Below are 27,650 nucleotides of genomic sequence, written 5' to 3'. Positions count from 1 at the left end.
CTAGCAGACTCATTGACATCCTCGAATATTCATTATCATATGTATGCAGACAACACCCAATTGAATCTAAAAATCTCCTCCCCAGAAGACATCATGTCCTCAACACTATTCTATATCTGACTTACTTGTAACAGCTCTCTTCACATTATAGACTCTGCAAGATCTTTGGGAATTACAGTAGTCAAATCCCTGAACATGCAGGAGCTCATCAGTACTGCCACCAAAAGTGCAAATTCTCAGATAAGCATTTTAAGGAAACTAAAACCCTTCCCCCCTCATGACGACCTTAACTCTGCGGTCTAAGCTCTCGTCTTGCCTGGGATGGATTATGGAAGTGCTACACTCTGTGGCTTGCTTAGATACAAGTTGGCCCCTCTAAGTGCTTCTCTCAACTCTGCTGCTAGCCTCGTCACAGGAACAAAAAGGAACAAGCACATCTTCCCAGATCTGAAATCCCTGAAATGGCTCCCTTATGAAGCAAGAATACAATAAAAATTGTGTGCATAACTTAAACCTCCTCATTTTGATACCCCTAGGTATTTGGCACAAAAGTTAAAATTATCAGGCGTATGCCATCATCGTGTAGTACCAGCCCTCTGAAACCCCAGATTTTCCACAAAAAGAAAACGTGCAACATAGCCTTCTTGGGAATCCCCCCCAAAATTTGGAACTCTCTGCAATATTCCTGATTTCATCTTCGCCTCTTTCAAAAAAGAAGTGAAAACACTTCTGATTAACAGATTTTTGCCTTAAGAGCACTTCTTTTGGCCCTTGATCATTTCCGTGTTTTTTCTCACTTGTTGATCATGACTCCTATATTACTGACTTACTGTGGAGGTCTAGTTTATAACCTAGTTAATCTGCTCTCTGGTTGCATCCCTCTCGTATATGTGAGTGTTTGCTCTTGTGTCTGTGTCTTAGGGGCACATGCATCAACCTAAAAAACGATCACAAACGGGCCAATTGCAGAATCGGCCCCTTTGCAACCGGTATTTGGAAAATTGGGATCCATCAACCCAAAACCTATTCGCAATATAGGTATTCGCAAATTTTGTGATTACCTAAATTGTGAATGCTTTTAGGGAATCGCAAATTACGATTCCCTATTTGGAATGCATCAAAGCCTTTCCTAAAGGCGACTTCGCATTTAGGAAATGCTAATTACCATCAACTGCAAGTTGATGGTAATTTCTAAAAACTGAAAAATACACAAATGTGGATTTTTCAAAGTGTCATGTGGCGCACACTTATGCCCTTAGGGCATATGTGTTCACCACATGAGCATACATGCCACATTTGGGGTGCATCTGGGTGGCCTTTAAGGCCCCCAAGCTCCTTTCAAATTGCATTCGCAATTTGGGAGTTCGTATTTGGTATTCGCAAATTGCGAATGGCTTCCCATTCATTCATATGGGCCTCTAAGTCCATAGGAATGAATGGGAAGGCATTCCTTAATTGTGAATTTGCGAATGTGTTGGAATCGCAAATATTTTTGTAAAACCTACATGCATAGGCAATTGCGATTCCTTAATAGTGATTCCTTAATAATCGCTATTAAGGAATCGATATTGCCTAGTTTGATGCATGTGCCCCATACTTATCTCTTACTTCCCCCTTTATCTAAAGCGAGTTGATACCCTCACAGGTCATTTTAGCTCTATATAAACCTTGCTAAATATATCTTAAATTAAAGAAAAGATTTTCGGTGTTAGTAAACTTTGTCAAACGGGGTACCTCTTTATGCTGGTATTAGCTTTGTTGTTGAAGAAATGCCCTTATTTCAGTTTTTAAGAGACTTTATCATATTTTCATTAAATAGCGTAGAAAACCATCCTTGGGTGTGTGTGTGGCCGTTTACCATTGACACGTGAAGTAGCAGTAGATGTAGTTGAATCCAGGATAATGTGCTGCATGGTTAAATACTTATAAGGTCCTAAAGGCAAGACCTATTGGCTATGCCAGCGCTTGTTTATGTTTGATACAATCAAGAGAATGTATTGTCAACTAAAAGGCATCAACATAAATACGAATTATATTATTTAGAATCTACTGGTCAGTAACGTTTTGTCTCACATTGTAAAGAAGGCTTGGAATTGTATTGTTAGTTGTTTGTCTTCATACCTGTTATTTTATGCCGTTTTGAAACCAGTGAAATTTAATGTTGCTGCCGGGTACCAATATAGATTTGCTTTTGTATTATGTCTCAAGATGAGCATTTTTATTTTCAGTTGATCAACAGTGCATTGAAAGGTTTGATTATCTTTCTTACTGTGTACCTCAGACACTTACAAATGATAAAAATTAATGTGCCCTAGGCATTTTTTAACCCCACAGTATCCAATTGAGAGGTTGACAAGGACATTGCATTTATCTCTGAGACTGTATCTTAAGTCCTCCATTAAAATAAAGTGTCATTTTTTTCTTCTTTAATATAGGTAGATAAACTCCTCAGAGCTGTTGCTGATGGTGATCTCGAAATGGTGAGTTAATCCAGCTATATTTCATACTACATAAACAAGTATATGATGCCTTTGTAAACAAAAAATATATCTTTAATATATATCATTCTATTTATATGTAGGACAAAGACTTGTACATTGTCCATGGAGATTGTCGTCTGTGATAAAAGTGAAGACCCTAGATGGGTGCTTGGCCCATTTCTTAAAAGCAACATCAAAATGGATCTTGAATGATCTAAATTTTAATAAAAAAATTATGGCATTAGGGCATCGAGGTTAACCTCGCCTACAAGATGCTAACTATTACTTTTGCATTTGTTGTTTTAAAAACCGGTTATATTGTTTTGCCCTACAGAAAAGTGATGTGCGGCAAACAAGGTTTGGTGACAGGTTCACTCAGATGGTTTACTTAAAAGCGTAGGCTGATATTTGCACACTATTTAGTAGCCATAGGCTGGAGCTGAATATTATACTTTAATTTTGAATTCGCATTCTTATTCACCATAACATTTGAACATGCAGTTAATTCTTTTGTCATTGACATGTTGTACATAATCCATGTAGTAATGTAGTAATCGAGCTTAGAAACTTTGACTTTTTTTCCATAAAGTATTTGTGCACTGGCTGTAAGTATGTCTAGTTTGGTGCTCTATGACATGGATATTAAAAACTTACAGTGCACTGGCAACAGACTCCTTCTCACATTGTATCTCCTCCTGTGAGTTTGGATCCATGCCTTTTAGTGGGAGGTAGATATGATACAGGAAGCTATGACTAAAGGTGGAGTTAGAGAAACCGAGCATACTTCAGATATTTGTTCATGGAGAGAGTCTGGCTGTATGAGAATTAATCCACACGAATGCAAATTACAGCCTTTCAAATTCAAATTGATGGGACTGATTTAGAGTTTGGTGGACATATAACCTGTTGATGGATATCCTGTCTGCCTTATTGCAAGTGCCATAAGATATAATGCACTTCTAATACAGCGAATGTGATATTTGTCACGTTTGTAACCAAACTCAAAATCAGGCCCTAAATTTAGAGAACACACCACCATTTATATTTATAAACCAATGCAAGAGACCTTAAAAGTTTAAAGCTAATTAAAAAAAAATAAAGTCAACTCAGTTTGGCTGTAGTGGGTGACCCATAGTTCCATGCTGTATATTGTGGAGAGAGGAAACAAAAAGACACTTGAACAAAACAATGCATGATGAAGGCTGACCAAAAGTCATGTTTGTATGCATACCTATTTTATAGAACAGTTATTATTTTAAACAAGTGGTCAAATTTATAGTCCACTCAGTCCAAAGTTCCCCACCAGCAGGACAACCAGCAGGTTTTGCGAGTTCTTTTGGGGATATGATAGCATTTTTTGTGTGCTTTTTCTCAGTTTAAAAATGGTTTGAAATTGCATTTTTATAGATTCATCCCAGCGATTAGTTGCAAAGTGCCTTCAGTGGTCTGGAAGACCGTTTTGGGCCACGAGAGTGAGATTACTGAGTTTAAAATAGACTTTGAGTCCCTTCTCCAGTCATATACAAAAATGCCAGAGCAGGCACCTCTTTATCCATTGTGTTCTTTACACAGGCTGATTAAACGTGAGATGTGGTCTTAAATGTTATGCCTTTCTCCCCTTTTAATCATTGCTTACTCTAGCGCCATCTTGAGCTATCCCCCAGTTTTGATCAAAGCTAAAGGGCTCCACTGGGGCATGCGTCCTCTAGCTTTGTTTTGTGAAGGTTGTTCTCCCTGCTGTGTGAGCTTTCACTCAGCGGTGTCCTGTCTTTGTTAAATGGTAACAGCAGTGAGCGGCCTCGTGTCACTCCCTGTTATTACTAAAGTACCTCAGCAGTGTCAATTAATATTATCAGACATTTGTAGAGCGCATCTTTCACATCAAAGGTATACGGCTGTGACCTCATTTAGACTCGGACGACAAGGGGAAAAACTAGCTAATTTGTGAACAGACCCTTACTTCAGTCTAGCTATTTTATTTAGGAAACAGCCAGGATTTAAGAGCTTTCCTAAACTGAAGAAGGTCCTTGCTGGCTCTTAAGGCGGTTGGTAACTTGTTCCATAACTATGCTGCCCTTACTGAACACCTGCCCTCCTTGTCTCACTTTCCGAAATTTTGGGATACATAGGAGATTTGCAGAGGATGAGTTTAAGTTTCTTGATGGTACATATGATTTGAATTTTCTTTGTAAGGGTATGTATACTCTTTTAGTTTATTCAGTGACAGTTTGCTGCTGCAACTTGCACTCTGTGAAGTCTTCTCAATCTGTTGCGCCTTATAGCAGGTCATTACTGAAGTCAAGCCTGCTTAGAATAGTAATTTAAATATTACTGTCTTTGCTGACAGTGGTAGCATAGGTAAACTGTTCCTCAGGTTAATACAACACAAAACATGTTGCAGCTGTCTTGTTAACATGGGTCTCCATGGATAACGTATTGTCAAAGTAAACTCCTAGATTACGTACTGACTGAAATGTTTCTGGACTGCTCTTATTTGTCCAAGGCCAGAAGTTAGAGAGTTTACTTGGATTTAGTGGCTGAGCAACATAGAATTTCTGTTTTGTCTCCATTAAACTGTAAAGAGTTGTTGGTCAGCCACTTCACAACCTCCCTCGGGCAATTATGGAATGCCTCTAGTGACACTGGTCTGTGTTTGTCTAAGGAGAGGATCAACCGGGTATCATCCACATAGTTGACAAAGCTGATACCATAGGATCGAATGAGTGTGAATGAGTGTGTCATTAGAGGACGCAAGTAAATATTAAAAAGAATATGGATCAGACCCAAGCCCTGAGGTACTCTGTACTCCACTGTTCTGAACACTGAGCGAAAAAAGGGGATTGAGATTGTTTGAGTTCAATTTCTTAAATAAGATTTGATCCAGTCCAATAGTGTCCCATCCACACTAATCTTTACTAATCTAGACAGCAGTATTTTATGCTTAACCGTGTCCGAAGTAAAGCAATATCAGAACTGGTGTTTGACCTTTGTCTTCTGTCCATGGCTAGAATCGACACTGATTCAGTACCATGTCAACTTGACTTAGCAGTGTCCTATCAGAAACTTGACCCCCAAACAGGATGATCATGCTCTTATTTTATAAAGGAAGCAGATAAGTATTCCTCTGATTTAAACCAATTCTTTCAAACCTCTGAATATTTCCATTTTATGTAGTTAGGCAGACTGAATAATACTTTCATTTTGAGCATTGCACTAACTTTGTGTGCTCTTAAGTCTCAAAAATATATTTTTTAGGGGGTAAGGGCATACTATAGAATAATACAGCCCATCATCTGAACACGGCAAAGCCCCATTCTGGTTTCACCGCAGAATTGCAGTTGAATAGGATCAGGCTTTCTGGTTAACAAACACTATAAACATAGGTTGTGATATGTATTGTTTAATGATTCTGCCAAGCTCTCCCTTTCTTCATTTGTACAAAATAAATGTTAATTTAAGTTGTCTAAATTCAGAAAAGCCATATAAACGTGCTACTATTTTTTAGATAAACTGAAAGTACGTTTAAGGCCTTAAAATCTCATTTTACATAGCTTGTGGTTAGCTGGATTTATGCGTACTGACAGATTACGTTTTTTAAAATTAGCTTTTTAGTTTGATTGGTTATTTTCTTTCAAACGATGTGACTGCTATGTGAAGCTCTGCAAAGATTTCTGCCAATAAGACCGATCCCAAATTAAACTTTGAGTGCATGCATGGTCAGTGGTGTAGCTATCATTAGTGTAGCAGGTGGAGTGGTAGCTGCGGTGTAATGCACCTCACCCCCTTATAGTTAAAATGCTGCCTTTTACAACCAAGCCAGATCAGAGGCTCATTTCCATGTTTCTTTAGTGTCAATAACACAATTGCTGGATTATAGTACAAGGTACAATAGTAGTAATTACGGATGTAAATTCAGCTTTGTGATGCACAAAATGGGAAAGTTGCACTGATAAATGTGTTAACTAAACGTAGAATGGCGAGACTACGGTGTAATTTATCATGTTAGTAAATTTGCTCATAACAGTGGTTTATGGGTAATCCAGAGTACAACCTCCTGCATAGTTTTGAGAACGCCTCTAACCTCACTTTTGTGGGAATTCACAAGTTTTTTCCCCACACAGTTTTATACCCCAAAAAACTGGTGAAACTTGTACTTCTCTGAAAGACAGGATAAAAACTTTTTTAAAGTGGGCAGGTGAGAGGGAGAACTCCCAAAACTCCTGAGGTTAAAAAATACATTTCTTCCTAGGGAATTTTTTTATCTCATAAAGGTGAGAAATACGTCTGCTTTGTCCAAAGAAAGTACTTTAGTGTGCTATTCTGAAGATAGTCTCTTAAAGGAGCCTTTTAGGTTTTATTGTCACAGAACACCTCAAAACCTCATCTGGTATCACAAGACAAATCAACATTCTAGAACACCTATATTTTTGGTATTTTTAAAGATGCTGGACTGGGTAGAGAAAACAGTTTTTTCCTTTATACTAGATGGACCCCTTAAAAAAATACCTACATTTTCATTACTGTATATACAAGCAACTAAGTATGATGTTGCCTCTCATCGAAAAAGTATTTGACCATGTTTTTTTTAGCATCAACCTATTCTGGAGTTGTCCTAAAGTCATCTAGAAGCTGAAGAACTTTGGTGATGAGTGCATGGGTGACAGTCTTTCTGGATTCTGTGGGGATCCAGCTGAATGTCTTTCAAAGCAGGCGGAGTGTGTGAAAGCAGGATGAGGATACTGCGTTGATTTGGTGGTTCATTGTGAGCATGGAGTCAAGATTGATGCCGAGGTTGCATGCCTGGGCCCTAAGGGTGGAGGGGTTCGGAGTGTGGCAGGCCACTGGGAGTCGTCGCAGGCTGAGGAGGTGGATCCTAGTATGATTACTTCGGTCTTGTCCAGGTAGCAATGGCTTTCATCCTGTTGTGAAAGCTGATTCTGGCGACTGTGGATTCGTTGGTGAGGGAAATGATCAGCTGGGTGTCGTCTGCGTAGGAGACCATGTTGAGTCTGTGGCTTCTGACGATGGCTGTGAGGGGGGCCATGTATATGTTGAGAGCGTTGAGCTTAGGTAGGAGCCCTGGGGCACTCCGCAGCTGATCTCTGTAGGTTCTGAGAAGAACAGGTGTAGTCTGACTCAGTGTTCGGCCGGTCAGAAAGGAGTGGATCCAGTCCAGTGCCTTGTCGCGATGCCGGCAATGTGGAGTCTTGTGATTAGGGTCTTGTTGGAGACTGTGTTGAAGGCAGCCAAGAGGTCCAGTAGGATGAGGGCTGTGGTGTCGCCCCAGTCGAAGAGGGAGCGAATGTCGTTAGTGGTGACGAGGAGAGTGGTCTCAATGCTGTGGTTGCTTCGGAAGCCGGATTGGGAGCTGTCCATGACATGGTTCTCTTCGATGAACTCAGAGTTTGGCATTGATGACCTTCTGGATGACCTTGGCTGCGAAGGGAAAGAGGGAGATAGGTCTGAAGTTCTTGAGGTCTGTTGGTAGGCGGACGGTTTCTTCAGCAGGGAGTGATCTCAGCATGTTTCCAGTCTTCGGGGAAGGTGGTGGTATCGATGGAGCAGTGGATGGTGCGGCGAAGCTAAAAGCGATGGAGGCGGCTGCTCTATGCAAAATGTGGTATGGGCAGGGATCCAATGGGGCTCCTGAGTGGATACTCATCATAGTCTTGAGTGTGTTGTCTGTGGTGAGCGAAGTCCAGTTGAGCACCATCTTATTGTGTGCGGCATGGTTGCGTGCGGTGGTGGTGGGCGCCAAAGCTGTCGTAGATCTGCCTGATCTTGTGGTGGAAGAAGGTGGCAAGTTTGTTCCAGATGTCTTGTGAGGGTGGGACGTCCGTGGTCTCGCTGTTGGGCTTGGCGAACTCCTTGATTATGGTAAAGAGTTCTTTGCTGTTGTGTGTGTTGGCATTGATTCTATCGTGGAGGCCTATTTTCTTTGTGGTTTTGAGGAGAAGGTGGTGTGCGTTGACAATGGATTTGAGGGTTGCGTGGGTTTCCAGGGTTTTGTTGTTCCTCCATCTCTTCTTGAGATGTCCGCAGGTATGTCTACACTTGTGGAGGGCAGGAGTGAACCTGCTGGCTTTCTTAGAGTGTTGCTTGCCAGGTGTCTTCTTGTGGGGTGCCAGAGTGTCGGCGCAGTTGGAGCTCCATCGGTGAAGGTTGCGCGCTACAGTGTTGGCATCTGTTGGATTTGGCAGAGTGGTCGTGCTGAGGAAGTCGACGAGACGTCCTACGGTGGCCTTGTTCCCGCTCCGACTGGGGGGCGATGAGGGCGGTTGTGTACGGTGGGCATGGAAAAGACCAGCTGTACGCAGTGGTGGTCAGTGCAGCGGAGTTGGCTATAGGTGAAGTTCCCACTGGTGGAAACAACTTGGTCTAGGGTGTGTCTGGCTGTGTGGGTCGGTGCCATGACTAGCTGCTTGAGCCCGATGTTGGCGAGGGTCTCCAGTAGGGATGCGGTGTTCTGGTCACTGGGTTTGACCAGATGGAAGTTGAGGTCTCCTAGTAGGATGTAATCGGTGGGTGCAAGAGCCTGGGGTGCAGTGAGGTCTACAATGACGTCAGTGAATGGTGGGTGGGTACCAGGGGGCCAGTAGATGAGGGTGCAGCTGAGAAAGGTGTTTGTGTTGGTCTGGATCTGGAAGTGGAGATGTTCCATGGTTGTCATTGGGTTGTTTGAGTGCATGGTCAGACGGAGGGTGTTCTTGTGGATGATGACAATGCCTCTTGCTGGTCTGTTGGTGCGGTCCTTGCGGGTGATTTTTGTAGCCGTATGGGATGGAGATGTCCTGTCGAGAACAGGGGTTGGTCCAGGTTTCCATGAAGAAGGCAATGTCTGGGGAGGCGGCATCAAGGAGGTCACAGATTTCTGTGGTGTGTTTGTGAAGGGATCGCACGTTGAGGAGTATGCAGTTGAGCCAGTCTGGTGCGAGGTTTGGTGGCTGGGCGGCGAGGGTAGCTGACCTAATGGCGTGGGTGAGGGTGTGGCTGCAGTTCCGGTAAGTGAAGGGTCCCTCGGTCTCCTTAGGCGACGCGAGGTGACAGGCGTGTGGCATCCTGAGTTGAGGGCGAGGAGAGTGCTGGCGTCGTAGTGGTGCAAAGTGTGAGAACCAGGGTCCCTGGCTCTGGGTGCTGCCCAGGCGCAGACAGGCGGAGACAGGCTTGCCTTCGGCGCACCAGCGGCATTAAGTAGTGCTGCGGGGGGAGCTGGATAGTTGGAAAATGCGGGAAGGGTAACTGGAGGGGGGCGGGGTCTCGAGGGATTGCAGGGGTGAGGGCGGTGAAAAAAGGCGAAAAAAGGCAAAGGAAAAAGACAGAATGGAGGCAGTCGGAATCACTAAAGAGCAGAAATAAAGGCAAAACAAGCATTTGCAATGCAAGAGAGGTCTCGCATTTGCGAGAGTTTGAGCTATTGGCATTGTAAATGACAATGGCTTTCATTTCATTGTGTTGGTTTTTAAAACCTAAATAAAATGCATTGTCATGTACAATGCCAATAGCTTAAACTCTCGCAAATGTGAGACCTATTGGATTGCAAATGCGTGTTGGCAGGTGAGCGGGGGTGGGATGGTGAGTTGTGTCCACACTGTGTTTTTACTGCATCCTGTCCTGCCAGCTCGGTTGAAAGGGAGCGTGGGTGAGGTGGTCCTTGGAGCCCCATGCCCTCCCTCTTTCAAGCTTGCTGAAGGAAAACCGGGACTTTAACAAGCGTTTCTTACCTTTTCTTTCCGCCATTTCATTCATTCCCCTGTGAAATGGATTCAAAGAAGAAAGAAACATTTTGCTGGAAATGTCTTCTCTGGCATATTCTTTTCAAACTGCAGCCATAGGACGGAAGGGGGTAGGAGGGAGGAGGGAGGGGAGTCGGTGGTCCGTGTAGCCCCATGTCCTCCCTCGTTCAAGCTTGTACTGAAGGAAAAGGACTTCAGCAAGTGGTTTTTAACTTCTCTTTCCTCCCCTTCATTCTTTCCGCTGAGAAATTGATTTAAAAGAGAAGGAAACACTTTTGTTAAAATGTCGTCTTTCTTTGCCATTTTTGTTCCAAACTGCAGCCTCAGGACGGAAGGGGTAAATAACTGAAAAAAACTGTTCTGAATACGGGAAAATAACTAAATTAAGCAAAATATAGTCGTCGCATATTGACCAGATTGGTTACAGTCACACGCAAACACATCAGTGCCACTTTACATAGTGGGACAGTTAAAGCGTTACTTTAGTTGTCTCCTCTCTTCTGGAACAGCAGCTTTGAAAGTGAAAGCGCGCATGGCGTTCTGAATATAAGGAAATTATGTTGTGCCTGCTGTAGCGAAAAACCCATTGAAGAAAATAGTGCTTACATACGAATTCAAACATACCCTGTCGCAACAGAAGTAAAAGGGGCAGTTGCCATGGGAGGTTTCAAAAGAAGACAAGGCGGTACTAAGGAGGGACTAACCAGGGGATGAAGGAATCAGAAGCCAGCATTTACCAAGTACAAAGACACAAGCCATGGGTGGAGAGTGGGTGGAGCTTCACATCCCTAATGCAATACTATATGCCTCACAGAACCGCGCACGCGTGCTGCCCAGGCTTTACCTAAACAGGAAAAAAAGCCGAAAGCTGAGACAGAAGGGCCGCCCTAGCAGCGGAGCAGAGATGGTCTGCCGCTAGACCACCAGGTATGAGTCACAGGCAGGAGCATGCGGGTGGCAGAGGGCCTTAAACTCTTGACCAGAGTGTCAGCAGCAGCAACGGGGACATTAGCAGCTACCAGGCGGAACTGCGCCATGAAGGGAGAAAATCCACTACAGTTTAGTGGACTGCCTCTTGTACTTATCTGAAAGACAAGATTAAAACCGTTATAAAGTGTGCAGGTGAGAGGGGAAAATTCCCAAAACTCCTAAGGTTATAAAAGAAATTTCTTCCTAGGGAATTCTTTTAGCTCCTAAAGGTGAGAAATCAGGCTGCTATGTCCAAAGAATGTACTTTAGTGTGCTATACTGAAGATAGTCTCGTAAAGGAGCCGTTGAGGTTTTAATATCGCAGTACGTCTCACAACCTCATCTGGTATCACAAGACAAAGCAACGTTGTAGAACGCCTATTTTTGGTATTTTTAAAGATGCTGGACTGGGTAGAGAAAACTTTTTTACTTTATACTGGGTGGACCCTTTAAGAAAATACTTATATTTTCATTACTGTATATAAAAACAACTAAGTAAGATGTTGCCTCACATCGAAAAAGTATTTGACAATGGTTTTTTTAGAATCAGCCTATTCTGGAGTTGTCCTAACGTCATCTAGAAGCTGAAGAGCTTTGGAACAGTGCCATTCAGAGTAAGCTAATAAGTAAACTACTTGACAGTCGGGCAAAGCTGCTTTCAGGCATGTTGGACAGGAAATAATTCAGTAACCAGTCTCATTACATACTGGTACCTGCATTTTACAACTCCCCCCTATCCCCCCCTACCCCCCCCCCCCACCCCCACCCAATATTGCTTCATATTTTCAGCAACCATGGTCTCTTGAGTTAAAAAGGCAGGTGATGTGCTACAGATTTGAATCAATTCCACTAAAGACTCACTGGTACAGCAGATTAAAAAGTGTCCCAGATCATCAGTTCTATTTATTATGTAGGGCTGCATCTGAATCAGTGAATCATTAACTCATTGTATGCATCTGTCGTAATCTTCTAGAGCTACACACATTTTGGTTAAAGTCTATATTAAGATCGCTAAACATTCGTAATTGTGCCCTGGGAGCAGAATCGTATTTGACGGGTGACTCAGGCCAGCTTACTGCTCTTTTTTTAAGGTTCATGAAGCATGCAATCAAAGTAATGAATGGCTTAGCATCCATCGATTAGCCCAGCGAAGTAAGGGGCTTAGCTGGAGAACTATCCTGCGCATGATGCTGCAAGAGGTTATTCAAGCTGGAATGCACTGAAAGACATCTTTAAATTGCTGACTTGAATCCATGTTGTGCCTATGATCTCTTGCTTGACTTACACAAATGGTTAGTTCATGGAACGCCTGTTACGGCTTTTGATGCAGGTTCCTAAAGATCTGATTGGTCAGTTCCCAAAGAACCGAGTAGCCATGTTTGGCGTTTGAGATGAAGAATAGTGCCAGGAAAGAAAAAAGCTAAACTTTCAAGATTACCATAGCCATTATGCTTTCAAAATGAATTCAACTTTGTTCAAGGATGTACTCGATAGAGGCAAAACTGGCCCTTTTCTCCTAAAAGTCCTCTAGGTCGAATATGAGAGGCCCGCTACAGTGATCAATCCTTAAATTCACTCCTGGTTGCAAGAGGACTGTCACTCTGATTGGTCAAGTTGTCCTGCCTTTTAAACATTTGTGCAGATATTTACAAAACCATATAAAGACATGGTCTGAAGCATTATTTGTATGCTGATGATTTCTTTCATTTACTCCCTAAAGTCGATTGTAATATAGCTTCACTGGGTATTTATCACTCTGTGAATGACGGCATGTTTGCTTTATTGTTTACTCTGACACTAAAAACTACGAGATTGCGCTGGGCATATAGATCCCCATAGGATGGTATCATTTGTAGATGGTGTTCCAGTCTGGGGTGTTTTTCTCCACTTTAAGTGAGTAAAGTTTGGAAATTGAGGTGTCCTGTTTTAGTTGAACTTAAAGTTTAAATGGCAGGTTGAATGCTTGCTGCACCAAACAACATGTATTTATATATTCTGCAAAAGTTAGTTGTTGATCTTTTCCTGCTTTTCTTTTCCATCTCTTTCATTTGCATTTTATTCGAAAGAGGTGTTTTGGTTTATTTTTCTCCTGTAATCTGTACTCTTCTCTTTCATTTCAATAATCTGCTTGGGTGTTCTAGAAGGCGAATTTAAAAACGCAGTTAATAAATGACCAACCAGCTTTAGAGTTCTTTGCAGAATGTGAACCTGAGCCAGTTTTAGATTAGAGGAATTTTCCAGTCCAGTGCAATGTATGTGAATGATGAGAGCAGCTCCACGACATAAAGAGACCTTTCCTCTGGCTTTGTTTTCCTGCCAGACGGTATTGTGTGCCAAAACCTTTCGCAAAGAACTACTCCAGCTGTTGAAAACAAAAACTGGAGAGAAAAACATTTTACCCCTTAGGACTTTGTTGAATCTTTAATTTTGCTTCTCTGTATGTTTGTTTATTTCAGTGGCTCTTTTAGAGCCTATTATTAAATCTTATTCAAATCTACATCTCTCCGCCAACCGTCTGTATTCAAAGGCTCTCTTTCCACAGGGACACCCTGTTTACCAGCAGTGTCCTCACCAAGACACAGGTTTTCTTTCTCTGCTTCTTTCTGATCTACCTCTATGGGCGGTGGAGCTTTAAATTGGGCCATTCTTAGTGGGATGTTGCCTCTGTTGACTGTTTGGCTTAATAAACCTCAAATTCTTCACCTGTAACACTGTAGCATAGGAAGCTAGTACACATTCTGTAGTCCCATGCCTGGTAATAACCTAAGAAGATTTTTCTACCTACATAGGGTGTGGTTTTTAATCTCTGAATGGGTTTTTAATGTTTGAATATGTTGTATTGTGTACAAGAAACAAAGTACGCATTGCTGCAAATAACACCCACTTGGAAATGGAGTACACTAAGTTTGTTAATAACTGAACAACTTTATTTGAACCCAGCAACTTCCTTACTTCAACAGTGGGTGGGACACTAAACATGAGCAGACCCAGGCTAGTAGCCTCAGTTCTGCCCTTGATCATATGTCTCATCAAACTGGAAATAGTTCCTCTAATCTAAGGACTGACATAAAACTGGCCCAGCACTGACCTAATCGTTCCCAGAGCCGGAGAAAAAAGGAGTCGCACCGCCTGTCATGGACTGACCCCATCCAGCCTAGACTGGGTCACCACCAAGAAATCCTTAGCAACCTCTAGATTAGAAAAAACGGTGTGTAACCCACAGGCCACAGGATAGGAAACCACAATGAGATTTTACCAGTGTTTTGTATGAACTTTTACTATATGCTCTGCATTTCCCCCCTCCTTGTCATGGTCACCCTACTCCTATCTGGGAACATATGCACCCTTTTCAGAAAAGCCCGGCCACCTTAGTCTGGGGCCTTTTTTAGAGTCTAGCCTACAGGATACTTTGTCAAAACGTGGCAACTGTCCTGTCTGCTGCATTTAAAGTGCCATTGTCTATAATGCACTTGTGATATGATGGAATGAGCACCTGCCATGTTTTTTGAAGGCGTACCCTGACTGCCAAACTCCAAATAAGGCCCTTATTTCTATCATATTCAGGAAGACAACCAGACAGACGCCAGGGAGAATCCTTCCCTTTGGACAGCGTAGTTGCATTGATTGTACAGTAATGCCGTCATCTACGGAGTATTCTGACCATGGAGGCACATCTGATTTCGACCCACCTCTTCTTTATGATATCAGCCATATTCATCCTCCTGAATGCCAAAGCAGATACTAGACTTGTGCAACAATGTCTGGAGGATCAGTGTGTGCAAGTGGTTGCAGATGAAGAGTTCTTTGCAAGATATGCTTTAACGCTTCACAAGTAGGACATCTGCTTTCGTTGTGTTATATTGTTACATGTGCATCCTTGATTGGATTGCACACAGCTGTACAATCCCATGATAAGAGAGTTGTGGTCAGAAAGAGAATCTCATTTTCAAAACCATCTCCTACTATCCAAGGCAGGTCATCTTTCTATGAAAGCCTTTGCACTATCTCAAAGTATGGCTAAAGTTCGGATACAGAGGGACAATTCCACAACAGTGTATTATTTGAACAAGGAAGCCCCACATGCCATTCACTATCACTGGAAGTGCGGTCAGTTTGGAAAACAATTTTGCCAAGCAATTTATCCATATTAGCTGTGTATTTCCCAGGAATTATGAAACCCAAAGATGTCAGCATGCTATACAGAAAAGCACAAATGCGTTGTCCATTGCAATGGATCTGTCTGAAAAATAGCAATTAGTTACCATTTAAGAATATATCTCATATAAAAAGGTGCCCCGGAATCATCTCGCACAGGCTTAAATATTCTAAGGGTTATGACATCAAAGAACCGATCTATGAAACAGATGTTGGTTTGCAAGGTTGTGACGTTTCCTTCTTCTTTGTAGCCCTTGTTTTAATTTCTTTCAGTGTACATAAACTATTTCCTAGATTCTCAAATTCTAAAGCTGCAATAAAGGACCCATCCTTGTAATTAGAAGAGACAGTCGCTATGGACCTGCACCTTTGCTCAGTGCCACTTCCATGGTTCGCCGTCATGCTTCTAACAGCAAAGGGCCCGCCCATCATCATAAGACAGTGCTGTCTTGTCAAGCTTCCACAATAGCTCCTGCGCATCCTTCAGGCTACCAGACTCTGATGGGCTTCAGGGCTCATCCTCTTCTGGCGCCAGTTTGTCAATGGGTACAAAAACTTGTTTACATCTCTCTGCCACCGCCATATATATTCTCGCTGGAACACCAGGTGGGGAGTTGAACATAGACAGGATCCAGCTTGAGCCCCAATGCTTCACCATATTTCGTTTGGCACTATTCAGCTCTTTAGGTCTCGCCTTGGCAAAACAATCTATTGTTAGAGTAGACAGAGCCCGCATCTGTCTTGCCATTAGTTGTCTTTATTGCCACTCTCATTATCCTTTTCTTTAAATGAGCTTTATTGAGCTTTCCTTCTTATTCGTTTTTTCCTTTTTTGCCCTCTCCTTCAGTATGGAAGCATTATTTGTGTCTGTCCATTTCATCATTCTCAAGATCTTTGTTCTTTTGGGTTAAGCACTCCATAGGAGGGCATGTGTTTATTTCATGTATCCCTGATGTACTTCTCTCCCCCTGCACTTTGCCCCTTGTATGCTTCTGCCGCCTCTCCATTTTTTTCTCACCTTCTTGTACTCCCCATGGCGCTTTCTTGCCCATGTGCTTCTCCCCTGCTCGGCTCCACATTGCTCTCTTCCCATTGATTCTCCTCCCTACTTGCCGTTTGTGTTGCTTCCCTCACCCGCACCCTTCTTCTCCTCCCTACCCATGTCCTCTGTGCCCTGAGCCTAGCTCTTTCTGTTGCTGCACTACACCTGCTGCCTAGCATGTCTTCCCTTCCACAAAAAAGTGCTTTTGTATTACATATTTATTTACAGATTCAACTCTGGAAATTAGAATGATTGCCTCATTTTGCAAGTGCACGTGTGAATCAGCAAATGATTATGGCACCACATCATAGCACCTTTTTTCACTTGGTTTCCTTTAGCCATGCTGCACATGATCAGGGATGCTGTAGGCCATGGCAAAGCAAACGCCCCAAAGGTGAGACCTATTGGCTTTGCCAATGCCTGATTGAACCCGAGATCTTTTTTCCATGGGGCAACAGGGACATTGTCTCTAGTTCCAAGCCACTCAAACAGCGACCTCTCAGCACAACACAGATTCTCAGAGAGAGTCTGCTAAACTCCCTCTCTATTAAACATGGGTTTATGTATTGAGATTTTCTCAAAAGCACTCCTGCGCCTCTCTGGTGACCTAAGGGGTCTCTCTGGTGACAGGACCTCTTACCTCTCCATTGATACTGTTACACCTGCAAACTCACTAACTTATGTACTCACACTTGAAGTTATCTAAAGCACTGTACCAATCTCAAATGATAATCCCACATTTTAATGCTTTATTTTGGGTCATGTAGCGAGTTGTTGTATTTTAATAAGCACGTTGTGGTAAAAATGATGTGCATTTCACCTTAAAACAGTAATGCACCTTCCATTATATACTGTATTGTATTGGTAACATTTATAAAGTGCAACTGAAGAACTAGAAGGAAGTGCAGCACTGTAAGTAGCTGCAACATACAAAGTCTGCATGTGAGAACACATTCAGGTCATGTATAGTGAGGACTATCTGTGAGAACTCTGGGTTAAAAATATCAGATCGTTCGCATATGCCTCTCCTGGCTTAAAGCTTTTCAAAGAGGGTTAAAGGGTGCTTTATGCACATGAGAAGATGTACCTTAAAAAAGCAGGACTCTGCTCATATGGTGGGTTATTGAAGGTGAAGTGTTTAACTGCACCGGTCCTTGTCGTTTTCATTTAAACATAATAATCTTAAAGGGGAAAAAGCTGCAAAGGGATTCTCTTGTATTGAGTGGTCACAGTCCTAGGTTATCGCGTGAAATCCAAGATTACAGGATTTAACCAGGTTGAACACAGGCAGTCAGTGAAGCTGGATTACTTTGAGTTTTTCTTTACCGCTTTTGGCCTCTTTGATCTTTGAGTTGTGCCTTGTAAAGCACCACATTTCTGGAACTCTTTATCTTTATATGAAAACATTATTTAGATATGTTGATTTGCAGTTTGATTGGAGCTAAAGCAAAGGTGAAGTTTTGCCCTGAGAAAAAGGCCTCAAGAATATTCAATCAATGTTTGACATTCAGCAATTGGTGGCTTTAGCTTATCTCAGATGGTAAGTGAAATGCATACATCTTAACTCACATCTTTTTATAGTAAGATGTGTTTCACTCTTTTTCTGGGGTCATGTTGCTCATTACAACAGCACACAGTCTGTCTGGTAGCGAGATCCCAGTACTAGCTCTCTTAGCAGCAAGGCCAGACTGGGAATGAAAAATGTTCAAACTAGCCCACGCCTTTTTTTAATCTTGCGCTGTCTTGTTCCCCTTTTCTTATCCCCCTTATGCCCCACTGTACCTGCTGCAGTAAATCCTGGGATGTTGGTGAGTCTTTATGAAGGCCCAGTGGTGGCCCTAGGCCTTCAAAAACTGGCCTCAGTCCATCAGAGAAATACCCAACAAAATAAATGGCCAGCCCAAATCGCTCAGCAGTTAAGGAGATGTAATTTGTTTGGTTGTTGCAGTTTTATGTAGCTCAAACTCGGCCCAAAGGTTTTGGAGAACTTTACATGAGCACCAGTTACATTACACAAGCCATAAACATTTTCGTATGCACAGGGAGATTAAGTGATTTGCCCAGAATCACAGGATGTTAAGCTAACGCAGAGAGACGAACCTGGTTGCCTAGTACCGAAGTTGGCAACTTTGATGTAATGCCATATCCTCTTTCAGTCCCTGCATCATTTCTTGTGTCACACTTAAAATGCAGTACAGTAGTATGAGATTATATGAGCCTGAAGCCTATGTACCTTGATGCAGTAAGGCCTCAAGCATGGGGGAGGTCTAGTGATCCCACTGATCAGATAGCACTGGGTCTGTCAAATTCAGGTGCTTATTAATGTTGCACTTCTGCTGTTTCAAAATGCTATCATTAACAAGTGTAATAAGTATCTAATTTGAAGGTACTCAGTGAAACTGCTTTAAAGGATGGAAGGCTGAACTAGTCTTACCTTGATTCAGAGTTGAGACCTGTAGAAAGTATTAACTCAGTTAGCCTTCTTGATGGTGATTGGTAGCTCTCCCACCCGAAATTCTGATAGGGCGTGATTGTCCTGCATCACACCTAGCAGGCTAGCAGCCCATATCCCTTTCATCTCAAATTGTAGTTTAGTCCTTAATGATTGCAAGGGATCTTGGGCTAGAACTCATATGTGAGTCCTTTCTATAAAGGGCTATGAATGTCTCTTTAGAGTTGGGAAAAGCCAGATATTGACCATGATTTGGCTAGGCTGAGATTGAGGGGTTTTCATATTGGCACAGTTCTCTGATGAACACCTCTGCCACATTTTTTAGAATGTTCCCCATGACACACTTTTCTTACCACCACACTTTACTAGCTTGATTTTCTAACAGATACTTCCTTCCAGTGCTGCATTCTGATAAGTTTCTCCTCCATGCATATCCCCAGAGCATGGTATTCTGGCAGGCATGTTTTAAAACAAAATATATTTATTAATGCTTTTTAATATCAACGTACAACTTGACCATCTCCCCCGAAACAGCCGGTGAAACCCCAATTAGATATATAGGTTCATGACAAAGTATTAATACATTGTAACTTACTGAACCTATTATACACACTCAAAAAGATACCCTGAATGAATAGTTTTTTTCAGAAATGTGACAGAATTCGGACAAGCACTAAGCTCGGATTAGTGGAGTCCTGGGCATCTCAAAAAATTGCAAAGGACTGTCCTCGCACACCACCAGGTGTCATGCTTCATCATTGGCAGTCCTCGCTCTCTAGAAACGGCGTTTGGTAGCGAGCAGGCCTACACCTGGAGACAGAAAGCTACTTCTAAAATCGAAGTGGGGCCCATGAGAGAGTGATTCTTAAAAAACAATGTACAAAAACAAAATACATGTATTGGCTAGGCATTTACTTGGTATTAAAAAAACTTAAATGTGGGGGTTGGGGGTACTATTACCCTGTCACCACCATACTATAGACAGCTAAATGCAAATACATGCTACATCCTATCTGGCTCCGTCACCTCACTATGCATAGCGTCACACAACATCTGGTTTCGTATGGCTTTCAGGACCAGGTTCATGCTAAATGGACACAAAATATTTTTTAGTCTGGACCTGAGAACTGGTGTGGGGAAGTGAGCTAAAGAATGATGATGGATTCAACCCAGATCTGTGACTGGGGATGAGTGTCTGAAAAGTTTCAGCGTTCCGTCCATCGTCTCCTTGTGTTTGCTTTAGAGGCCGAAGGGTCCAGTATTTTTCCATCTGCTCCTGACAATATAATTTATCTTTCTGCCAGCTCTGCACCTGCAGAAAAGCTCCCCACCCCAGTGGATTGCCACCTATCTTTTAGCCAGGAGCAACATAATCGCAGTGAACTTGTGCACGCTTGACTAAATGTCCTTGACATAGCCTCACAGAGCTACCAGGGTGCTTCTAAGCACAGCACTACCTCCTCAATACAATCCTACTCCTATGTCCAGAATTTGGCAATCTCCAGGCACTGCCAGGCCAATTCATTAAAGCCTGTATTGCTTGTGCTACATCATGTGCAACATGAATTGTTCTGGAGCCCCATTTTACATAGTTTGATGGGAGTACAATATATTTTGAGTAAGAATTTAACGTTTATCAAGCGTTTGGTGATAGTACACCGGGCTGGGAACAGCGTTAGCACCATTACGCTTCTGATATGGCAGCCTCAAGATCAGTCTGCTAAGCAAGTCTAGCTCTCGCCGTAGTCCCAGACGGCTTATATTTCATGGTAGAAGGCAACCTTATAATCAGTTGCCTGGTAGAGGCAGATATCAAGAGTAAGTCCAGTGCTTGGATGCTTGGGGAGGGTCCTGTACCAATGTACAGTGTACGTCTTTGCATGAGTTATACAGTCTATGGTATAGGGCTATATTGAATGGTGTACATTTTGTTAAAACCTATATTCCTTAAGATCCCCTATCATGAGCATGTGTATCAACTGATGGCATGTCTGCACATATCATTCGCAGCATTTTATTCTGTGCCAAAGGTAGTCAGCTCAAATACAGGCCGGTCCACCGAGCCCTACTACGTACGCAGCCAGTTCCACACCCTGCATCTCCCCGTAATGATATCACTTCTAGGCCGCGTCAAAGGTTTGCAAATCACTGTGTCCAATGAACAAGTGATGGAGTTTGAGTCTCAACTGCAACATGCTGTTGGAACACCCTCGGGTGGAACCACTGATATGCAAATTGGACCTGTGCACAGTGATATGAAAGTTCAAGGTCAGTCGCACACAGTTCACCCTGGTTGAATGGCCGCATTAGGACCTTCCATGCAAAACGCTGCTGTTTCCCAGCCCATATCTACTCAACAAGAAGAGTGCTAATGCAACTTAAAAAGGCTCTTATCAGTGAAATGGGGATGTTCACAAACCGAGAAATGTATGAAAAATTACCATTTTATCGACTGCTATAGAGAACTAAAGTTTAACCCAGGTACAAGTGTGATCATTCAGCCAAGCAGCAGTTCACCCATAATTCTATTTCCAAGCTACATTGATATCCCTACGATCCAGATCGTTGACAGTGGATACAGCCTAAGTGGAGATTCAATTTTGAATTTGATGGCAACAGGGATCAATGGGAAAAATATCAGATTTGGACCAGTTGGTGGTTTCCCCAGTGACGCTGCTGAATTTAAGGAATTCTCTCAACATTGGTGCAAGATTGTTTAAAGGTTGTCAAACGTAGACTGTAAAGTAGTCTGCATACAAGACCATGAGTCTCTGTATGGTGTAATTTAGCCAGAGGTCGGCATGATGCTGGCACAGTTAAGCTGCAGTCCTCTCAATAGCAATGGCATGTAGGATGGAGTCAGAGGGGTACCCCTGTAAGGTGTCCATGCTTTTAAAAAATGGTTACTCCCAGCTGGCAGTGCCTCCCACAGTAGCGGCCATCTTGCAGCCCGGCTCCGTGGAACCACCTGGCAGGCACTTAACCCAACATGAAGAACTTTTTTTCCATAACAGATGATGATTGCGCTTTTCTTTTTCTGGTCAGAAACTGCTTCCTGATTGGGTGAGACTTTTCTAGTCCGAGTTCTGCACTGTGTAGGCTTCAATTGATCTAGACAAGAGGTTCCTAATCATTTGACTTCTGTGGACCCTCACTGAATCAATACTAGAAGTTGGGGACCCCAGCTTAAACAATTGATAAGATTTGAACCTCAAACAACTATGCAAAACTACAGAAACAAGTAATCATGAAGATACACAAATTATAAAATATTTTCTTTAATTCACAAAAATCTAATTTATAATTTTGATGGAAAGGTTGGAGCTTTTTCTGAGTTTCGGTTTATTTCTAAAAACAAAGCAATATGCTATTCTCCACCATATTACTTTGACTTTTTTTTGCTCCTAATAAATTCTCTTTTTTTGTCAGAGCATACTAGTGCTTCAGTTGAGGCTAGTAATCATCTACACTACTTTTCTCTGTACTTGGACTGTTCCTACAAATCAAGCTAAAGATACCAACTTATTTTTTCGCCTCCAGTTTCAAATTTCTTCAAATTTAAAGAGCGCTTAAGTTTTTTGATTTTGCATGGTTATGTGTATCTACTTAATGAATCTACTAATATTTCATTTTCTAGACATTCGAGGACCCCCTAAGTAGGCGTTAGGGACCCCTACGGGCCCATGGACCACAGGTTAAGAATCACTACACTAGACAATACCATCAGCCACCCTGAATGAAAACCATATTTAAACCACTCGAAAAGTAATGGGACAGAGTCCTAGGCAGACCTTCGTGAGAATGCAGCCTGACCTCTCAATCTTGCCAGATTAATATTGGTGTCAAAACCAGCCACTGATTCCCTAAAGACTCCAGCTCTGTTTGCTTCTCCATCCGTTTAATTCATTGGCTGCTAAGCCTTCTCACCTAAAATGCTAAGCCCTTTCTGATGGCTATGTCTACCTATAGATTCCTCAAACTTTTCTCCAAAAGCTCTCCCACACCAGGAAGGGGTGCCAGCTCCAAGTATGCCTCGCTTGCAGCACCACCTTATGTCACTGGAGCCATAAAGCGCCCCCATCTGTGTGCTGTCGTCCGGTCACCTTTTTTTGCACCATCGACCTACTCCTCAGGAAAAAGGTAATCGTTATTAGACTATTTCTCTAGCTTAATTTGTATTTCTGTGCATTTCTCATAAAAATGCTCTGGCTTCAAACCATGCTGAGCTAGTGAGGGTCAAATGTCTATTACAAACCCTTATTAAATCTTTCTTTAGTGCCTTTGTTCGAACCATGAAGTCAACAAGTGTGGATCCTGCCAGAAGATGCACCCCCAAGGCACTTAAGGTAAGGCCAAGATGTTTACGGGCAGAGCTCAAGAGGAAAAACGGGGTTTTCGGAAGTCACACCCAAGGTCAAGATCACCTTCTCCTCCATCTTTTAAATTATCTCTGAGAAAACATAAGAAGAGAAGACAGGCTTCCTGGTGACGATATTCAAAAAGCAGCCCACAGATCTGTAGCTTCACCTTGTCCAGAATCGGACGTTGTGCAGCCGCAGAAGATAGACTGGCGCTGACTCATCTCCTGCGCCAGTGTCTGATCCAGTTTCCCTTGTTGCTCAGTCAGCAGCCCAATACCCCGACTTTCTGGCTCCGGGGACGGATCCATCAACTGGCGTTCGTGTTGCCCCCATGGGTCCCCTGTCATATATAATATAGGAGGATTGCCGACTCCGTTTCAGCTGATGCTGGTTACTCCTTTTTACCCAGTGACACGGTCTCTTGGGTGAATCCATTGCTGGCTCCAGAATCTGTGGGATTGGCGCTAAGGAGGATGTCACATCCTCTCTCAGAACACAGCCCTTCCCCTTCATTGCCAGAACCCAACAGCTTTCCGGTGCCACTGGACACTCCACCGAGTCCGCTTCCATCGATATCAGCAGGAACACAGCCTATCCCACCCCACTTAGACCTTTCTTGCTACCTCCTCCAGAACCTCATTCATTGGGCTTTCACATGAGGCCTCATAGATCAAGAAGGAAGGGGCAGAGGCTGTTAGAGGATGAATAATTTTTTATGGGTGAGATTGCTCCCCAAGATGATCAATGTGAAGATGACTATGATGAACATAACCAGTTAAATCTAGATGAAGTTCTGAAAGATATAAGTGGCCTGGACACAGCTCCGAAATGGATGCTCTTATCTGCTTCATGCATTTCTCCTCTGGAAGTCACCTCCTAAGCTGCGAACACCTTGGACTTAAATTTACCAACAACAGAAGTAAAGCCTAACATCCCAATAGGCTGTCCTTCATTCCTCCACTCATACATCTGAGCCTCTTCTCCCATTCAATTTTCCCCTTACTGTGCCTTTTTATTGCAATTTGCCAGTAACCAACCATCGTATTTTTCTTTCAGCCCACTCATCTCTTGAAAGTTTAGTGGTTCAAGCCTCATACTACTCGGAAATAACCCCAAGATCATTCCAATCTACCATGGGGACCAGAAATCGAAGATGGAACACTTTGCTAAGAAAATCTTCTCAACAGGCAATAAGGCATTAAAATCACTTAATGCCACTTAGTTGTGAGAAGTTGGCCTGATATGTGATGTCCACTATTCTAGTGGGCACCCTGTATCAGTCCAAACAACCCTTATGGTGATGGTTGTAAAGTCAACCTTATAGACCAGTTATCCTAGTGGTAGCATGGACAAAGCAGTCTTAGGCTAAACTCAAGAGGGCATGTAAAGCCAGATCCTTTACCATATGTAACCCCTTTAATACCAAGTGAAAGGACACCACACAGGTTATATATAAAAATATATATGTATTTATTACTAACACAATCCTCTGAACTCTTTATGAGGTCAGAGGCACAAGCACATAACAAGATACTCAATTATCATACAATAAGCTGCACAAAATACAGTAGAGCCCTAGGGGCACATAAAACCATATACTAAAATAGTGGTATAAGAACCACGTCACGGACAAAGGATAGGCCTAGGGAATCGCTGGGGCTACGCTGTACTAACGAGAGTTGGGGAGAAGGAGGCCCACGGGATGCGTGTGCAGTGTCTTTACACACACGCGAGTTACCATAGAGTTAGAATGGGAACGAAAGAATTGGAAACTAGTTCTTTTTAGGGCACTTCCGGATGGACTATGAGAATGCTACTTAAAACTTAGACACTAGGATAGTCAATACCCACAGGAGCACTGAAGTACTCGCGTTATCTCACCCACAGGAAGCGGGTGCATAGGTGTCAAAGTATGTCGGGTTTCGTCGCTGATTCCTATGGAGCCTTGAAGAAAGATGCTGCAGGCGACCAGGAGAGAAGTGTCCAGGTGGGTCCAAGGGCGGATCGAGGATGAAGAGTACCTGAAAGCAGATGGGACAGAGTCTGGGTCACTAGCCAGTGACCAGGAAGGAACCAGGCGATGTCGCGAAGCAATCAGGTGATGTTGTGAAGCTTGACTCTGCAGCCACGTGGACCAGGAGCCGTCAACGACGACCAAGAGCTGGATACGGACTCTCCCACGAAGGATCTCGCTGTTGGCGGCGTCGGCTTCCGGATTGGAGTCAACAGGCCTTGGCAAATGCAACCCACGCAGGAATCGAATATTCGCTTCCGGATAGACCAGCAAGGTCTATGGGGCTTCTTCTTTGCAGTGAAGCAGGGGCCCACCTGGAGCAACCAGGCAGGCGGTGTAGATTCAAAGGTTCGTCGTCACACAGAGGCGAACTAGCCAACGGGGGAGTGACCGTACAGACGCGTCGAGCAGGAAAATGCAGAAGGGCCCCACGCAGAACTCGTGGAGTGTGGAGGGCTGATCTTCGGTGCAGCTGGTGCTCGGGGCTGGGGCTTCTCAATCCTCAATGCACAACTTCGAGGGTGCCTCAGAAGCTGCACAAGTAGCAACGAGCAGGCTTTTCAAGATGGCCGGTCCCACGTCTCTCGTCGCCTCCACGGGTCTCCGCTTTGCAAGGACTGTGGATCGGGGTCACCGAAGTCTGGAAGTCTGGCTCTCGTCGGACTCTGTGCTCGGGCTCCGGCAGGAGCGTCGACAAAGTAAACCGCTGATCGCTGGATGGTGCCTGTTTGCACAGGGAGGTCACTCCTTGACCACAAGGGAGATTCTTGAGTCTTCTATCTTCAAGTAGAACGCCTAAGGTCCAGAGTTTCGTTTCAAGTTTCAGTTCAGGATAAATCTAAAGTCTCTTGACTCAGCTCCTACCTATATACTAATCTGGTGGGCTGGATTATCTGCTAGGTCCCTCCTATGGGTGGGACCAGGGAAGGGGGTGGTTACACCCCTTTCTCTTTGTCCAGTGTCGTGCCAGAGCTGGGGCTGGAGTGCCCCAGCACCGGTTTGAACCGGACTATGCATGGGACACCTCGTGTGCCCCAGGCAGTGTCTCATTTCATTCAGCCCTCCCTGCCCCAATACACTATGGCCTGTCTGGGGTGGTGCCAGCACCTCCCAAGACAGGAAACCTATTGTCCAAGCCTCCCTCGCCGGAAGGACTCCCAGCAGCAGGAGGCCAGACTTGTGCCTGTGGCAGCAGCATCCATTTTGTGATGCTGAGGCTCTGGTTAACTTTAACCGGGATTAGTAGGAACAACATGTCTTCTCCCTCTAGAAGGGTGGAATGCTACGCCGTCGCCAGAACTAGCGAGGGGGTAGTATTCCAAAGCGTATGACACCTTACACAACATGTTTTGATAAAGCCAAACCAAAGTTAGCATTCAACTGCGAGGATTATAATGCACTTAAGAGTATATGGTATGGCTATATCATAGAACAGCTATAAGGACATGGTTCCGAAAGCTGCAGACAGGCTCAGCTCATGCTAGAGCCTCATCTCACATAAAACCAAGCACTCTGCCTTCAGGATTGATAAGGCCTGCCATAGGAGTGACTTATAGGTGCATATGTGTCTATATATAATAGTAGGTATAGGAATACTATACCTAAGCAAGGGGTGATTACACGACCTTGCCCCAGCTGAGTGATCAGCCAGTTGTGTCAGTTTGGATGGCCAGCCAGGGGTGGCATAGGATATGCTGCAGCCCCTGGTAGGCCTTGGGTGCACCTATGCCCTGGGTACCTATGGTACACTGTACAGGGACTCACAAGAGTGACCCATTTCCCAATTGGTGATGTACCTAAAGTACATGGTATGAATTTAGAGAGTACAGCAGGGCTGTGGGTCTGATTAGCAGGCCCACAGCCACATTAAAGTCGAAAACCAGTGAAGCAAAAAGCAAACAGTGGGGTGACCATAGGAAAGCAGACCCTACTCTCCTACATAGTTGCTAGGAAGATATGTTCATGCTTTGCAAGGCTCCATCCAAGGTGTTAACCCCAAACTCTCAGACGTTCATAGAGAACATTTTTCTGAGTTGATTACAGACAGGCAAGCTGCGACCAAGCAATTGAACCAATCTGGCCTGGACACTGCAGATTCAGCAATCATGGCTATTGGTACATCAATATCCCTTCATCACCATGCTTGGTTCAGGAACTCTGGGCTGTCCCAGAATGTCCAATCCTCTTTAATAGACCTTCCCTTTGAGGGTTCTCACTTTTTTTTAACAAAGGCTAACTGCTCTCGAACGATTCAAGGACAGCAAAGCTACAGTCAGATCCTTAGGTCTTCAAACTTTAATTAAAGGCCAAAGGCAGTACAGGAAATTTTAAGTCTTTAACCGCAGATTTTCCTTTCAAGTCAGACAGCAATACAACCTGCAACAACAGCAGCAGTGTAGAAAGGTGGAGTGTTATGTGGTGATGCTAGTTAGGCTTCACTATGC

The 27,650-nt window shown here is 43.5% G+C and overlaps 1 protein-coding gene across 3 annotated transcripts in view; it reads left to right on the top strand.

Annotated features, from left to right (window-relative positions):
• ANKRD27 (ankyrin repeat domain 27) overlaps nt 1-27,650 on the top strand; it is a 582,242-nt gene that overhangs the window by 333,440 nt on the left and 221,152 nt on the right. For all 3 annotated transcript variants that reach the window (XM_078670366.1, XM_078670365.1, XM_078670368.1), the window contains one exon: nt 2,436-2,480. In XM_078670366.1, the coding sequence (XP_078526492.1) occupies nt 2,436-2,480 (45 nt within the window). The remainder of the gene's footprint in view (nt 1-2,435; nt 2,481-27,650) is intronic.

The sequence above is a fragment of the Lissotriton helveticus genome, chromosome 12 (assembly GCF_964261635.1).
Source record: "Lissotriton helveticus chromosome 12, aLisHel1.1, whole genome shotgun sequence".
Classification (NCBI taxonomy): Eukaryota; Metazoa; Chordata; class Amphibia; order Caudata; family Salamandridae; genus Lissotriton; species Lissotriton helveticus.
The sequence above is the reverse complement of the archived record's forward strand: the minus strand, read 5'-3'. Positions and strand labels throughout refer to the sequence as shown.